The sequence below is a fragment of the Zootoca vivipara genome, chromosome 4 (genome assembly GCF_965207765.1).
Source record: "Zootoca vivipara chromosome 4, rZooViv2.hap1.1, whole genome shotgun sequence".
NCBI lineage: Eukaryota > Metazoa > Chordata > Lepidosauria > Squamata > Lacertidae > Zootoca > Zootoca vivipara.
In genome coordinates this window covers 97,407,632-97,425,476 of record NC_142587.1, presented here as the reverse complement: position 1 = coordinate 97,425,476, position 17,845 = coordinate 97,407,632, and the positions used below count along the sequence as shown (strand labels likewise).

The 17,845-nt window shown below is 48.0% G+C and overlaps 1 protein-coding gene across 3 annotated transcripts in view; it reads right to left on the bottom strand.

Moving 5' to 3' along the window:
• The window catches only part of RELT (RELT TNF receptor), a 77,428-nt gene that overhangs the window by 23,637 nt on the left and 35,946 nt on the right, over positions 1-17,845 (bottom strand). For all 3 annotated transcript variants that reach the window (XM_088668845.1, XM_088668844.1, XM_088668846.1), the window contains exons 2-4: positions 14,857-14,939; positions 10,438-10,545; positions 7,892-8,070 (exon numbers count right to left, since the gene is read on the bottom strand). In XM_088668845.1, coding sequence (XP_088524971.1) covers positions 7,892-8,070; positions 10,438-10,545; positions 14,857-14,901 — 332 coding nt within the window. In that variant the 5' untranslated portion in view covers positions 14,902-14,939. The remainder of the gene's footprint in view (positions 1-7,891; positions 8,071-10,437; positions 10,546-14,856; positions 14,940-17,845) is intronic.

The following is a 17,845-nucleotide window of genomic DNA, read 5'->3' as shown; positions in this document are numbered from 1 at the left end:
CCTGTTGGGCGAGACCAAAGGCCCCCACTTAGTCCTGCATCTGAAATCCACAGTGACCAAATGGGGAGCCTGCAAGAGGTCTCTCCCGCTTCTGATTCCCCGGCAGTGGCATAGCGTGGGTTGCTGGGAGCAGGGCAAGTGGTCTCTCCCGCTTCTGATTCCCTGGCAGTGGCATAGTGTGGGTTGCTGGGAGCAGGGCAAGAGGTCTCTCCCGCCTCTGATTCCCCGGCAGTGGCATAGCGTGGGTTGCTGGGAGCAGGGCAAGAGGTCTCTCCCGCCTCTGATTCCCTGGCAGTGGCATAGCGTGGGTTGCTGGGAGCAGGGCAAGAGGTCTCTCCCGCCTCTGATTCCCCGGCAGTGGCATAGCGTGGGTTGCTGGGAGCAGGGCAAGTGTTGCACTCTCTGGTGGACTGGGCAGCTGGGGTACAGGTACGGAAGGTGAGCAGAGTCCGCACCTTGCGGTCCGCACCTCCATCCATCTGCCCACTTGACCAACCTGCTTACCGTTGCGCCCCCCCCCCCAGCTGCCAGGGCTCTGTGCCTGTTGTGTGGGTGCCTGATTGTACCCCCGTAAAAAAGGTGTGTTCAGGTCACAACCCCCTTGCTCCCCGGCAACTGGTATTCAGAGGTCTACTGCCTCTGACACTGGAAATATTTTACTCCATGGCAACACACAGTCTTATTTCCTATGGATTTCTCTAATGCCCTTTTAAAGCAATCCCTCTCCTAAAACGGCTCTGGGCTTGTAGCCATCAGTGGCGGATTTACAGGTGAAACTCGGAAAATTAGAATATCGTCGAAAAGTGCATTTATTTCAGTAATGCAACTTAAAAGGTGAAACCAATATATGAGATAGATGCATGACATGCAAAGCCAGATATGTCAAGCCTTTATTGTCATTGTAATTATTTGTCGTTAGGCGGGTCAATTATAAATGGAATGTAATTAATGAAATTTAATAGCGATGTTTATTTTTGTATTATTGTAACTATTCGTTGTATTACTGGGGTATTTCCAAAAGAAAGCCTTTGTAAAAATTAAAATAATAATAAAAAATAGTAAGTTGCATTACTGAAATAAATGCACTTTTCAACGATATTCTAATTTTCCGAGTTTCACCTGTATGTATGAAGCGTCTCTTGGGGACCCCCAAAATTTTAAAGGATAAAAACAACTGGGTGTACATTTCCAAAATATAAGATAAAAAATATATAAAATAAAACCTACATACAGCAACAGTGTTTTGTGTTGCAAGTCATGGGCCCCGCCTGCTAGCCTGCTCCCTAAAATATCACTAGTTTGCTCATTTCTTATGTGCAAATGGCTTGAGATACCTATGAGGTCCATAAATGACCATATAGCATATATTCAACACAAAAAACGGTGACAATTTGTTGTTGACAAAGGACAGCTGGACATATAAAGGGCCTCATCCCCCTCAGTAGCTTAGGGCCTTATCAAACCTAAATGTGGCCCTGGTTGCCATTATCCTCACTTTGTGTTCTGCCGCTGAACTTATAGAATCATAGAGTTGGGAGAGACCACAAGGGCCATCCAGTCCAACCCCCTGCCAAGCAGGAAACACCATCAAAGCATTCTTGACATATGCCTGTCAAGCCTCTGCTTAAAGACCTCCAAAGAAGGAGACTCCACCACACTCCTTGGTAGCAAATTCCACTACCGAACAGCTCTTACTGTCAGGAAGTTCTTCCTAATGTTTAGGTGGAATCTTCTTTCTTGAAGTTTGAATCCATTCCTCCATGTCCGCTTCTCTGGAGCAGCAGAAAACAATCTTTCTCCCTCCTCCCTTATAAGTCACAGCAACAGAAAAGTATCCCCTAAGTCCCACCCGATAACTGCAGGATTCCCGTGTGGCAAAAAGAGGAGCAAAGTCTTAATCTTCAATGGGGGACAGAGTGAAAAATCCCACCGAGGATGCTAGAGGATAAGGAAAGAGGTCAAACCCGGCAAGGGTGGCTGGAATCTCCTTTTCCACTCTCCACAAAATCGACACGGGGAATTTGGATTAATCAGCAGCCTGGAGTGAGCAAAAACGTGACTAAGGGGGTCACCTGGTTTCTCCCTCCTCCCCTCTAGCTTTAAGCACAGCAGGCTGAGTTCAGCCAAGAGCTGTCAATGAGTCACTGATCCCCACCCCATCACTTCCTCCTCACTGGTTTCCCGTCAAGATGTTGGGATTCCGGCTCTTCCTGGTACGTACACAGTTGTCCAGTTTTGCAGACTGCGGGATTTCGGAAATGTTGTTTTGCTGCCTCTCCACAAGGACTCGCTTTGCGGGCGATCATAAACTTCAGGTGTGCCCTACCCTGATAGCATTCCCCGCTAGGGATGGGAGCCTCTCAAAATTGCCTCCTTCTTGCTTCCTCCCCCTGTCCCAGTTCTCATTGTTGCAAAATTGGCCCAAAATATACATTTCTGCAAGCACTTCTCATTCATTCTCTCTCTCTCTGTGTTTTTTGTATGCTGTTTTCACACACACTCCACCCTAGAATATGCATTTTCATTCACATTACTTGGCTGGAGAAATGCACTGGAAAATTAGGAGAAAGTGCAAATTTCAAGGGATGCCTGCGTTTCGATGCAGGCAAAGTCTGAAGAGGTGTCAATTTAGCAAGTATGCCTTTTAAAAGTGAAGCGGATTTCTGTCCCGCCCCGACTTCCAACCAAGTCACTGGGAACCAGAGCCACAAAAATATGCACACCTGTGCTTGCTACCTTTCTCCGATACTGAACACACCAGGTACTGTCTAAGACTGAGGTCCAGTGCCAAGGGCCTTCTGGCGGTTCCCTTGGTGCGAGAGGCCAAGTTACAGGGAACCAGGCAGAGGGCCTTCTCGGTGGTGGCGCCTGCCCTGTGGAACGCCCTCCCAACAGATGTCAAAGAGGAAAGCAACTACCAGACTTTTAGAAGACATCTGAAGGCAGCCCTGTTTAGGGAGGCTTTTAATCTTTAAGGAATTAGTGTATTTTAATATTCTGTTGGAAGCTGCCCAGAGTGGAGAAACCCAGCCAGATGGGAGGGGTATAAATAATAAATAAATTAAAAAAAGAGGACCCCAGTCGCTCCTCCAAGAGAATTGCTCTGAAAATGGGGCTATACAGGGGGGGGCAGCAGCCCAGTTTTCAACCCATCTAAACATATTATTCTCTCTCTGATTCTTGCTTGAAATGCCCCAAGCCATCCCAGGGACCGATGACTCCCTGCCTATTGAACTTCAGCACTGCTGTGGTATCAACTGCATCCAGACCTCATTTTGCACTCACACCCCTCTCTACCTGCATTCCTGCGATCCTTATCAGAATCAGCTGATCTCCCCCAGGAATGTTGCGCGTTGAGACTGGACTGAACAGCAGGCCACTAAGCCCTGGGGTATCGGAGGGTCCTCTACTCACCAGTCCGGCCTGCTGTACAATCTGGATCGCTGATTTTTCGAACTGGGCTCTTTGGAAACTGATTACAGACTTAAGAACGTGAGACAAGCTGGGAACGGTTGGCTCCCAGGTGAATTAGGAAGTTTAAGATCCTCATAGCTTTTGGAGCATATGTACTCAGGCACTGCATAACAAATAATAATAATAATAATAATAATAATAATAATAAATACCCCACCCATCTGGCTGGGTTTCCCCAGCCACTCTGGGCGGCTCCCAACAGAATATTAAAAACACGATAAAACATCAAACATTAAAAACTTCCCTAAACAGGGCTGCCTTCAGATGTCTTCTAAAAGTCAGGTAGTTGTTTATTGCCTTGAAACCTGATGGGAGGGCGTTCCACAGGGCGGGTGCCACCACCGAGAAGGACCTCTCCCTGGTTCCCTGTAGCTTTGCTTCTCGCAGTGAGGGAACCGCCAGAAGGCCCTCGGCGTTGGACCTCAGTGTCTGGGCAGAGCGATGGGGGTGGAGACACTCCTTCAGGTATACTGGGCTGAGGCCGTTTAGGGTTTTAAAGGTCGGCACCAACACTTTGAATTGTGCTCAGAAACGAATATGGGCATTTGCACAGAATGAATATGAATATGAATGAATATGGACATCTGCACAGAAAACGCAGGCAAGAGTTAAGTCACGATAGAAGTATAGCTGCCAAGTTTTCCCTTTTCTCGCAAGGAAGCCTATTCAGCATAATGGAATTTCCCTTAAAAAAAGGGATAACTTGGCAGCTATGGATAGAAGTATGGGGCGTTGAAAACAGGCTTAGCAGGACCATCAAGGGCCAAATGAAAACAGATTCAGGGGCTGCTTCAACCAGCTGTTGCTAAAAACGTAAGAAGAGACTGCTGGATCCGGCCAATGGCCCATCTAGCTCCACAATCCTGTTCTCACAGTGGCCAACCAGAGACCTGTGGAAAACCAGCAAGCAGGACATGAGCACAAGAGCAACTGTCCTTTCCTGTGGCTTTCAGCAATTGAAGCCTTGCTTGCCTCCAGCTGTGAAGGCAAAGCATTGGTCTCCTGGCTGGTAGCCATCGAAAGCAGTCTCCTCTGTGAGTTTGTCTAATCCTCTTTTTAAAGCCATCTAGGTTGGCAGGCATCCCTGCTTCGCACGAGAGCAAGTTCCGTAGTTTAACAAAATGCTTAAACATTTTGGTGGTCATCACGGCCTCTTGCGGTTTCTTGACAAGACGGCTGACGATCATAATTTTCAGGGAAGGTTGCTTCAACGCTCAGTTGCCAGCTTTCCTCCACATTGCAGAGCCACATGGAAAAACGCATGCATGCTCAATTCATGGGGTGGGGAGGTGATTGCCCCCCCCAATGCTCTCCCCCTCCTCTTGCGCCGAATCCTTAGCAACGCACGGCAGTTCCTTGCAGGATACGTGTGTGTTCCTTGGCAGACATACCGCGCTAGTTACCTCGAGTCGTCGGCTCTGCACTCGCTTTTCTCCGGAAAGGTTGACATTTGGAAAGCAACCCAGGGCAGACATGGCGTGCCACGGCCGGCAAAGGCGGGCACCACCCAGAAGGCAGGAGTGCTCGCAGAGCACATGGCTTGAGGTTACTCACGCAAGAAAGCCAAGCAATCATCTCTATGCTACTGGGTCTGAGGATCTTAGACCAGAGATAATCTACATCCCATGATCCACTCCCAAGGTCCCCTGGAGGGGCCTGCATCATTCAATGCTTCACTGGTTAACACCCAAAAATGTACAGGGCTGCCCTCAAGAGGCACCCCCCTTCCAGATGCAGAAGGCAGCTTCCGCATTCGGAAAGGTCATTCCGCAATATGTGGAATATGCACATCGTCCCTGCTCCATACCTGCCAAGTTCCTCTCTGAAAAATAAGGGACCAGACCGAAAGTAGCATAGCGGAAGTAGCGCGACGGCCATTTTGGAACTGGGCAGAGCAGCATCAAAAGTCGCTTCTGAGCATGCTCCGCCCAGTTCCAAAATGGCTGCCGCGCCAGAATAAACCGGGAAAAAACAAAAAAATCTGTTTTTTCGGCTGGGGACAGCCGGAAAAACGGGGGTTTCCCGGGGAAAACGGGAGACTTGGCAGCTATGCCCTGCTCATGGAACCATGGCTGAGAGGAGCCAAAGGTCACATGATCTCCATCCCTGGTGTAGACAATACAGTGGTACCCTGCTTCTCAAACGCTTTGGTTCTTAAACTCCGAAAACCCGGAAGTGTTCCAGTTTTCGAACGTTTTTCAGAAGCCGAACATCCGATGCGGCTGTCGCCTGTTGTTTCTGGGGCAGCTGCACCAATCAGAAGCTGCGCCTTGTTTTTTGAACATTTTGGAAGTCTAATGGACTTCCTGAACGGATTAAATTTGGAGCTTTTGTTTTGCTAATTATTTTGCATTTTTGTTTTTGAAGCTTTTTGGATTAATTTGTTTTTGTGACGGTATGGAACCCAGTTCAGCTACTGACTGACTGATTGATTGTGCGACTGCAGAAATGGATAAAAGCCCCCCATCCAAACAATGACTATCATCAGTGCAGGTAAGAAAAAATAATAATTCTAATTTTTATCATCTACAATACTGTCTTATTTATTTTATAGTACAGTACATTGATTATGTACTGTGTAGGACGCGGGTGGCGCTGTGGGTTAAACCACGGAGCCTAGGGCTTGCCAATCAGAAGGTCAGTGGTTCGAATCCCCGCGACGGGGTGAGCTCCCATTGCTCAGTCCCAGCTCCTGCCAACCTAGCAGTTCGAAAGCACGTCAAAGTGCAAGTAGATAAATAGGTACCGCTACAGCGGGAAGGTAAACAGCGTTTCCGTGCGCTGCTCTGGTTCGCCAGAAGCAGCTTAGTCATGCTGGCCACATGACCTGGAAGCTGTACGCTGGCTCCCTCGGCCAGTAAAGCAAGATGAGCGTCACAACCCCAGAGACGTTCGCGACTGGACCTAATGGTCACGGGTCCCTTTACCTTTATATTATTGCTTTCATTTTATGGATCAGTGGTCTCGTTAGATAGTAAAATTCATGTTAAATTGCTGTTTTAGGGGTTGTTTTTAAAAGTATGGAACGGATTAATCCATTTTGCATTACTTTCTATGGGGAAGGGCGCCTTGGTTTTGGAACGCTTTGGTTTTGGAACAGACTTCCGGGACGGATTAAGTTTGAGAACCAAGGTGCCACTGTATTGACCTGGATAGACCAATGGTCTGATTCGATAAAAAGCAACTTCACCTGTTCCCCGAGCAATGGATTCAAGCTACAAGAAAGAAGATTCCACCTCAACATTAGGAAGAACTTCCTGACAGTAAGAGCTGTTCGGCAGTGGAATTTGCTGCCAAGGAGTGTGGTGGAGTCTCCTTCTTTGGAGGTCTTTAAGCAGAGGCTTGACAGGCATATGTCAAGAATGCTTTGATGGTGTTTCCTGCTTGGCAGGGGGTTGGACTGGATGGCCCTTGTGGGTCTCTTCCAACTCTACGATTCTATGATGATGCCTCTTTGCTGAATGGAGGGTGGACGGCTGTGTGGGTCTAGCAGTCCCCCTTTTTTGCATCTCCTTTTATGAAAAGTATGCCAAGATTCAATCCCTGGCATCTCCAGGTGTGACTGGGGAAGACTCCTTGTCTGAAACTCAGAAGAGCCACTGCCAGTCAGTGGAGGCAGCACTGAGCTACATGAACCAAGGGTGCCAACTCAGTGTAAGGCAGCTTTCTGCTTCCTCCACCTGATTCCTGATTTGGGGGAAGGGCTTTGCATGCAGGTACAATCCCCAGCCTCTCCAGGTAGGACTTGGGGAGACTCACACTACCAGCCACCCCACAAAGCCCCTGCCAATCAGTGCAGACAATACTGAGATAAGGCAAAGTCCTCTGTTACTGAAATCTGGCTCCCAGTAGGTTCCCCGCAAGGAAATGGATCGATAGATAAAGGAAGTAATTCTTTACGCAGCGCACAATTAATCTCTGGAACTCACTGCCACAGGGAGGCAGTGTCGGGCACCAACGTGGATGGCTTTCAAAGAGGACTAGACAAATTCACAAAGAAGGCCTTTGCCAGGATGGCCCTGCTCTGCCTCCCCAGTCAGAGGCAGCAACGCTGCTGGAAACCGCAGCAGGGGAGAGGGCTCTTGTGTTCGAATCCTGCTTGCGGGCTTCCCACAATGGGCCTTTGGTTGGCCCCTGTGGGAACAGGATGCTGGACTTGTGGCCTGATCCTGCAAGCTCTTCTCCTGCTCAGGGTCAGAGGACCCGAGTTAAAATCCAAACCTCTGCCACAATTTCACGTTTGTGCAAAACTTTATTTTCCGAGTCTAGCGGACACGCAGACGTGTTGCCAACTGATTCTCGTACAAGGCTCGGTGTTTGCCGGAGAGGTGCTCCGCTGCCCCCGGCGAGGGAGGGTTTGGCGCAGGTGTGTCTGCCCTGCAAGAGAACAGACGGTAAAAGCTATAAGCAGCGTTACCCGGGCATGCAGTCCCCGCACAAGGCGTCTGCCGCAGCTGTTCCAAGGCTGGCGTGGACCCTCCTCTTGCCTTCGCAGTGGGTATGCGGCGAGCAGAATTCCAGCCCGTAGCTGGAAGAGAAGGATCCCTCCGAGCAAGCCTTGCAAATCATCCCCAGTCCTTTCCCATAGCCACATGTCTACGGTGGGAAATCAAAACAAAAAGCAGAGTTAAGATGCCCCAAGCTCAACCAGGAAGGGGGCGGAGTTCCTTATACCTCACTTCCCTTCCAGCTGTTGGGACTGACGTCTGCGGCTGGGATGCCGCAGAATCTTCACGAAAGTCCCAACACTCATGAGACGGGTGAGAGGGTTCCCTATTAAAAGGCTGGATTCTGGGCTTGGACGTTGCAAATAGTGAACAAAATGCACAAGATTCCTCCCTTGGGGGGTATTCTCTTTTTGCTACTGGCCTTCGTAGTGGGAATTGGCATTTGAGACGGAGAAGCAGGAAATCAGATTATGGCAAAAAAGAGAGAGAAGGAGCGGTGTTGAGCATGGTTGAGCATCAGCTCACAGCCAGTGCGCAACCGAGCTGCACAGGGGGCAGGTTCTGCGGAGATATACAGTTCCTGTTAAATCGATGCATGCATTTGCAGCAGGTTTCTGTATAATCTAAAGGTCTAGACCAGGCATCCCCAAACTGCGGCCCTCCAGATGTTTTGGCCTACAACTCCCATGATCCCTAGCTAACAGGACCAGTGGTTGGGGGATGATGGGAATTGTAGTCCAAAACATCTGGAGGGCCGAAGTTTGGGGATGCCTGGTCTAGACTCTAAAGCAGGGTGGATAAAAATCAATGATTAAAAAATAATAATCAGATTTTTAAAATTTAAATCACTTTTTTATTTTAAATCAGATTTTTAACATAAAATGCTTTTGGGAGGAGAAATCTTTCTAAAGATAGTTTTCTGTTTAAGTTAGATTATAGTCCAAAGGCTATTCATCAAGAAACAAGGATTTGTTTTAAGTTTTTCATGTGTGCTAAAACTCAGTCTAAGTTTTTTTTAAATAAACATGTCTTACCACATCAGTTAACAAACATGGATACATATGCTATAATGCTACTGTATTAGTTAAATAAGTACAGTAATACCTCGGGTTACGAACGCGATCCGTTCCGGATTGCAGTTCGTAACCCGAATAGTTCGTAACCCGAACGCGATGGGCGCCGCCATTTTGCGCATGCGCAAATCGCGCGATCGCGCGCGCGCGCGCCGACGCACGCACGCGCGGCGAAAACACTTCCGGGTTTGCGCAGTTCGTAACCCGAACTGTTCGCAAACCGAGGTGGTCATAACCCGAGGTACGACTGTAGTTTAAATTGTTATTAAGGAAACGATTATTTTTCTCCTTCCAATAAAGTACAGCAGAAAAGTTCTCCAAATACAAACAGTTAACTTATTAAACCTCACAATAATTTCATAATTATCTGTCTATGTATTGCTAAGAGTATAAACAAATCAGTAATTTTTGATATAACGGTAAAAACTATTCTGAAAATTTATTATTACAAATATGAAACCTTCATCTGGTTGTAAATATTAAGATTATACCAGCAAGAATGAGTCCTTCTGTATAAAATTTTTTTTAAATCAAGTCTTACTGACTATTGATTTAAATCAATTTGATTTAAATCAAATCCACCCTGCTCTAAAGGGACTGCAACCATCGGGAAGAAAAATAAGCGGCAGTTAATAGAGAAGGTCCTGTTTATAGAAAGGCACATTGCTTCATGGCTGTCTTGTTTATAGAACACAGCTGCCCAGAGTTATGAGAAAACAGTGCTAATGTGGCTGCATTTTGGAAGCAAATGCTTAAAAAAAGAACAGCCACAAAATGTGGCCCAGCATGCTTTGCCAGAGAAAGGCCTTTTCAGCTTTGAGAAGCTCCTATTCTGAGAACGAAATGCATGCTGCAACATAAAAACAAAAATTGTGAGTGTAAAACCTTCAGGCTGTAGCTTTGTCTGACATGTCTAATTGCCCATGGTGAGGTGAAAACATGAATAGAGAAGAATACTCATTCGGCAGCCAAAACCAAAAGAGGAACATTTTCTAAATTATGCCATTTCCCTATATGAACCTGGTACTGCACTGCCTTTTAAAATAAAATAAAATAAGAATGCATGTCGAGGCAGCGGCATGTTTTGTGAACAGAGGCTCTAAAGGGCCGCCTTCTCTCGGCATTGATAAATGTTGTTGCTGATTCGGTGCTGAGCTGTGCTGCCTGCAGAAATTACGCAAATAATTGCGTAATTTAGAGGAAATATAATTCAGCAACCCCTTTATATAATTCAGAACCAGTAGGCTTTGCCACAAGGTTCTCCCCAGCCCCGCAAGAGCAGCATCAAGTATCTCCAAGAGTATATTCAGATCCATAGGGACTAGAAACTTTGATTTTAAATGGATGAATGAAAACAAAAGCACCCGTTCAGCACTGATTGCATCTGGGCTGCGGAGAGAAGAGGCCAGGCATTCGGAAACATCTCAGATAGGTTTGCTTACCCTGTCTGGCTCCTCTCCCGGAGGACACCCTTCACAAGGGACACAGTAGCCTTTGGAACTCCAGTACTCTTGACTGCCGCATGCTTGTGCCTGATGCCAGAAGAAGGCCTGAAAAAACCAAAAGGGAGAGAATTTGGCACTCTGACGTCCACATATCTTTTTTTACATTTTCAACAATGGAATCATAGAATTGGAGTGTTGGAAGGGAACCCAAGGATCATCTAGTCCAGCGGTCGGCAAACTTTTTGTGGCTTGGGCTGGTTCACGGTCCCACAGACGCCACGGTGGGCCAGAGTGCGCATGCGTGCGTGCATCCGCACATGCGCAAATGCTATTTTCAGTGCTCCTTCCGGCACGGAGGAGGCGTGCAGCCAATGGGAAGCCGGCCAGCGTCAGAGAAGGCGGTGGTCCCTGCTCTGCTCCACGCCGGTTTAGCGTGGTGCACGGGAGCCGACTGAGTGGGCAGCGGGGTTCCATGGGCCAGTTAAATGACCCACATGGGCCGCTAGTGGGTCCTGCAAAGCAGGAATTGCAAACTAAACAATGTATTATTTTATTTTTTATTCTTCTTCTTTTTGTTCTTTATTATGTGTGTTATGTTTTTTTTGTATGTATAAAAATAATAAAAATTATCAAAAAAAAAAAAAGAGAAGCTCCAGAGTCTGTCTTGCATGCAATGAAGTCTTCAACTGCTGTGCTTGTGTGTTTTTATAAGTCTCTGCTGCGAGCAGATGGGAAAAAGTTCCTGCAGGTGATGCAAAAAGATTGGGAATTTTCTTTGCCTTGCATAACCTGGATTTGGCTTCCTGAAATGATGGACTAGATGCCTGCCCTCCCAAGTCCCCATCTTTCATTTGACGAGAGGCACGGGGAAAGTTCAAGGCAGGGAAGCTTACAAAAAGGAAGAATTGGAAGCAGATGCTACAGAGCCAGATAGCCGGTGCCAGAACCTTCAGTTGCAATAAATATATAAAATTACAACATAATTAAAAGCAAAACCAGCCCATACAAACCGCAGTGAAAGGGCATCATAAAAACCACAGCATGCCGGGAAATAGAGAATGAGCTTAGGGAGACTTTGTACGAACTGCTTGTTCAAGAAAGTATCTCTCCACGCCGAGTACAGTGAAACTATGGAATTTGTTCCGAAGGATTAGACTGATTCAGGGAGGATAGTGCTCTCTCTTGCTGGAATATGAGATGGCCCATCCGCAATGGCATTCCGCCGGCTCTTAAAGATGCATCTGTTTAAGGCAAGCAGTCCCCTGATCTTCTGACCTGAACTTCCTGAGCTAGCTGTTTTCATTGCTGTAATTCTTATCCTCTTCTAATGACTCGTTTCCACTGCACAATTTAATGACGTATGGATGGAATTGTTTTACTGTGCATTTTAATTATGGCAGATACATTTCTAATATTGGTTTTACACTCGTAAACCACTTTGAAGCCATGTTCATAGAATCATAGAGCCGGAAGGGACCCCCGAGGGTCATCTAGTCCAACCCCCTGCAAGGCAGGAATCTCAGCTCAAGCATCCATGACAGATGGACATCCAACCTCTGCTTAAAAACCTCCAAGGAAGGAGAGTCCAGAGCCCAATGGAGACTGTTCCACTGTTGAACAGCTCTTACTCTCAGAAAGTTTTTCCTGATGTTTAGTCGGAATCTCCTTTCTTGAAACACTCAAAGCCATGGGTTCAAGTCCTACCCTCCAGAGCAGGAGGCAAAGTAAGAAATATGAAAGTAGATGAATTACTGCTAAGGCTATCAATGGCTACTACCTTCACTGTTGGAGGCAGTAAGGCACAAAATACTAGTTTCTGAGAACCACAAGTGCTTTTCTTGGCCCACAGCCAAGGACCATAGCAAGCATGAGTTTGGGAACTGGAGCATCATCACTGATCTCCACAAATTGCAGCTTTGCAGATCACAAAAGTAAACTTTTCATTCTTCTGACTCAGTTAAAAAAACACACACATCATGAAAACAAAACAAGACCCAGAAATGCAGCAGTGGCACAAATTTGGAGGAGGAGAAAGCGGCAATAGGGGGTTGCCTTGCATGGGGTTGGACTAGATGACCCTCAGGGTCCCTTTAACTCTACAACTCCAGCTTTGAAGATGCTCGGACTCGGGACACAAGGGAGAAACGTGCTAAGAGGAAGGCACGCTTGGCAAATCCACACCGTGATCAACTCCTGCCCGGAAACCTATGTCCCCACTGTGGAAGGACGTGTGGATCCAGAATTGGCCTCCCTGTGAAGACAAGTGTTCATGGAAGACAATCTTACTCGGCTACGAGTGACCGCCAAAGAAGAAGAATATAGGGGAGAACTCTTCGTTGGGGAAGTCAGTCTGTAATATCATCAGCAGGTGAAATCCAGAGTGCAACACAAACCATGAAACAGGAAGGATTGGAGATGGTCTTAAAGGCCCCCACATTCTGCAGATATCCAGATGTTCTTGGCCACCTCCCTTCTCCTGATGCCTGAGTATCTCAGAGCTCTTAAAGATCTGGCAAGAGCCGACTCACCGCCAGTTTAAGATGACAGAGCAGCCCCCCCTGGCATAACGACTGCCCAGGCAGCATTTTAGCACACGTGGCAATGTGGGTTGCAGTTCAGACCTGCTCATTGTGGCTTTGTTTTGTTTCCTTCCCTTGGAAAACTTCCCCTTGTTGGCCCGGGTCCCGTACACTGCCTGCCCCTCCCCCCGCCAAATCAGGAGTCTATTTTGGGAAAGAGGGCGAGAGCTGGCCATTCCCAAGTGGGGTTTAAGTGCAAAGACTTCAAAGGCTTCAAAGAGACTTGGCCGCTGGGTCTTCCTGGGTTCCCTTCAAGGCTACCAGCTGGACCTGTCGTGCCCAAGCTGTCTGCCAGGGAACATTTATGGGTCAGGAGGGAACTGCTGGTGCTACGATAAATCTTCCCAAAATTAATCATGAGAAGCTCCTGGAAGGACAAAGTGTTTGTACTCAATGCATTTCTTGACCTGGTGCCGAATCTTTCCTTAGGACGGGTAATGGTCCCCTTCTCTGTCTTGGGTATGAGTGGTGGAGATGCAGCTGGCGTGTGGGCTGTGCCAGAGGAGGGTGGCTAATGTCTCTCTGTATGAGTCACTGCTCTGTATATTGGAAGAAGCAAAGATCAACAGTGTCGAAGCAATGATTCTTCAATATCAACTTCGCTGGACTGGCCGTGTTGTTTGGATGCCTGATGATCGTCTTCCAAAGCAACTACAGTGGTACCTTGTTTTGAGTCCGGGATCCGTTCCGGAGCCCTGGACATTTGATGAAAGGCACGCTCAACAAAGCGACACTCTGCGGATGTGTGTGGAGCGGTTTGCGCTCCTGCGCATGTGCGAGCGGCAAACCCAAAAGTAACCCAATCCGGTACTTCCAGGTTTGCCGCGGACGGTAGACGGGGCGGACGGTCGCGGAGGTATTACTGTACTCTATTCTGAACTTAAAAATGGAAAGTGTAATGCTGGTGATCAAAAAAGAGGTTTAAAAACTCTCTCAAAGAATAAAGTATAAACACTGACAACTGGGAAACACTGGCCTTCGAGCGCTCCAATTGGAGAACAGCCATTGCCAAAGGTGTCATGGGCTTTGAAGACGCTCGAACTCAGGACACAAGGGAGAAACATGCTAAGAGGAAGGCACGCTTGGCAAACCCTCGCTGTGATCAACTCCCACCTGGAAACCTGTGTCCCCACTGTGGAAGGACGTGTCGCTCCAGAATTGGCCTCCACAGTCACTTACGGACTCACCTTTAAGACCGGGTTTATGGAAGAGAATCTTAATCAACTACAAGTGATGGAAGAAGAAGAAGTACGAGTCACTGCTCTGTGCTAGCCTCCTTTCCAGAAATAGGGGGGAAGATAGTGTGGGGAAAGGGGGTGGCAGAAAGAGGGGGCATGAAAATGAAATGGCAGAGGGAGAGGGAGAGGGAGGGAGGGAGAGAGAGAGAGGGAGGGAGAGAGAGGGAGAGAGAGAGCATGTAAAGGCAGGGTTAGGAAGAGGGAGAGAGAAAGGGCCTCATCTGGCCTCATCTGGCTCTGGTCCTGTCTGCCTCTGAAAGATGCTTTCCAAAGGAATGAGGCCCTAATCCAGAAAAGTTCCCTTGTCCTTGATTTATCACAGTAAAGAGCCAGTAAGAAGCCTGGTAGGTTGATAAGCAGCTCCCTTGCTTGGCTGATGTGGATTATCCACAGGCAGGGAATCTTTGATTCCCTCCTCCCTCTGCCAATAGACAATCCCATTCTCAGGCTTACTACCAATCTGGGTGTGTGCATAAGGAGGGGGAATATTTGCAAAGCAGCGGAGGCGGAGATTGCCGGTGGAAACACTGTAGGGACCACTTTTCCTGCACTGCACGAGAGGCAACAAAGTCAAGTCATGCGGGATAAATCACACTTACCATCAGGAGGATGAAGGCTGAGCAGAAATTCAGGGTCCTCTTCATCTTGAGGGGTTCGGTTTCAAAGCAGCCACAAAACGAAGCTGTCGGGGGGCAGAGAACAGAGAGTTTAATGAGAGAGGTCCAGACTTTTATACTCTCCTCCGAACAGGCTGTGTTCCCAGCTCTCTTTAATGAGCTTTGTTTACCTCCATCCCCCATACAACTCTGTTTACCCCTGCAAATTACAGTCAATTGCACAGGAAACTTATCAGCTGTGATTTAAACTAAAGAGAAGGAAACGGGAAATGTACAGGCTTCCTCCCGCAGTGGGAGTAAAAAACGCTTCCCCTCTTCAGTTTATTTATGTGGGTTCAGGTGCTTTTGAAGTCATTCAATGTCTCAGAGTCTTCCAGTTCTGAATGAAAGCTTCTCTGCCAAAATGCTGATTGCAAGAGAAGAGCTGTGCTGGATCAGACCAAAAAAGCCTGACGGGTCCAACATCCTGTTTCTCACAGGGGTTAACCAGATGTCTACAGGATAGCCTGCGATCAGGACTTAGGTGCCACAACGGTGCTCTCCCCACACTCGGGATTCCCCGCCGGTGCTGGCATTCAAAGGAATACTGCCTGCAATACTGGGAGGTACTGCAAGGCCATCGTTGCCCAATCCTCAGCGAGGCTTCCAGACTGCTGCTACTTTCAAGTAGGATTCGTCAAGTTGCACATTCAAGTTGTGCAATGGTTTATGGGAGAGGGCTTGCAATTCTCCCCCCCAAAAAAGTCCGACTTTTTTTTAGATCAGGAAAGAGAGTTGCACCGGAAAGCACGGGATAACGCTTGCTTTGTCACATCATCTAACCTCTCCACAAACATCGTAACATCTCCGTGCAAGCAAATCGAGTGTTCCATAGATGGGGTCTCTGGAAGAAGCCTTCATCTAATCCAGGTGTGGAGGGCCTTGTTCTCCCCAAATGTGGATGAAATACAAACCCCATCGCCCCCTGGCTATTGACCATGCTGCCTGGGGCTGCTGGGAGTTGCAGTTCAGCAGCATTTGGAGAACCAAAGGTTTCCCACACTGGACCCAATCCTTTTACAACAACAACAATTTTATTATTTATACCTCGCCCATCTGGCTGGGTTTCCCCAGCCACTCTGGGCGGCTCCCAACAGAATATTAAAAAACACAACAAAACTTCAGCCATTAAAAACTTCCCTAAACAGGGCTGCCTCTAGATGTCTTCTAAAAGTCAGATAGTTGTTTATTTCCTTGACATCTGATGGGAGGGCGTTCCACAGGGCAGGCGCCACCACCGAGAAGGCCCTCTGCCTGGTTCCCTGTAACCTCGCTTCTCGCAGGGAGGGAACCGCCAGAAGGCCCTCGGAGCTGGACCTCAGTGTCTGGGCTGAACAATGGGGGTGGAGATGCTCCTTCAGGTTGAGGCCATTTAAGGCTTTCAAGGTCAGCACCAACACTCTGAATTGTGCTCAGAAACCTACTGGGAGCCAAGGTAGGTCTTTCAGGACCATCATCGCATCTTGAGGACCAAATCCCCGAATTCTACCCCGTGCTGCATGAACCAGCTTTTTCCTTTGGTCGGTCCTGAATATTCCAACATTTATGCTTGTTGGATGACCCCACTGAGTTTTATGAGAGAGGGAGGGAAATCATAGAATCATAGAGTCGGAAGGGACCCCAAAAGGTCATCCAGTCCAACCCGCTGCAAGGCAGGAATCTCAGCTAAAGCATCCATGACAGATGGCCATCTAACCTCTGTTTAAAAACCTCCAAGGCAGGAGAGCCTACAGCCACCCGAGGGAGACCGTTCCAATCGTCCTCAAGGCTGCAGAAATGAGCATCAACGCTCAGGAAAGAATAAGGTTTGCATTTGATTTCTCTAGTATGGCTCCGGTGCTTTGCAGTTCCCTGCCTTCCCCTACAGCAGGCACGTCCAACAGGTAGATCGTGATCTACCGGTAGATCACTGGACGTCTGTAGTAGATCACTGGTAGATCACTGGCTCCCCCCAAAGAAGCTCAACAACTATGGCTCCCCTAAAAAAAAGCTCAACGTTTTCACCCTGCAGCCCATCAAAATGGCGCTTTTCTCCTCCCTAAAAAAAAAAACCACTCAAAAACTTTGACCTAAACCCTAAAAAACCCTCCTCCTCCTCCCTGAAAAAAAGCTCAACACTTTGACCTGAACCCCCCAAAAGGGGGTAGATCACTGCCAGTTTTTAACTCTGTGAGTAGATCGCAGTCTCTTGGGAGTTGGCCACCCCTGCCCTACAGTGTAGCAGAAAAATCCTGCTTAAGCAAACTCATGCAGACCCGCCTAATTTGCACTTCCTCCACAGATCACAGAATGCAGCTTCTTCCTGGTGCAAATGCACAGGGTGGCTGGTGTGAGGATCCAAAGGGTGCCAAGCTGGCAAAAAAAAACATATCCAAGTTTCTAAAAGCAAGGCTGAAAGTAGGACTTAGCAAAAGTCTCAAGGGCTTGACGGATTCCCTCCGGGGAACAGTAAGTTCCCATTATAGCGCCAATGGCAAATTCTCCAGCCTCCTCAAGATAGCCAAGCTCCCTAAAGTCACCTCCAAAATAATTGCACACGAAGCTCTCGAAAACCGTCCGCCGCTGCCGCATCTGAAAAGAACTTTGCGACATTAAAAGCGACCTCGGCCAACCCAGCGGCTGTGAAGAACGATCCACGGGAGGCTAATTGGGCCGAAAGGAGCCCACAATGAAATGACCGCGCATTCATTTAATTTGATCGATTGGCTCCCCCGGAGGAACATCCCTCCCCCCTTCGCATCTGCCACACTTTGAGCTCACCCAGACAAGGCTCTGGGTGCCAGGAGTCCCTGGCACCGCCTGGAGTTGCAGCCTGGGAACAGGGCCAGGAGCTGAGGCCGGCTTGACTGTTATACAAACTGAACGCTTGTCCCAAGTGCCGCCTATTGGATACACTGCAGGCAGGAGCGGTGCCAAGGATGGTGTCAAACGG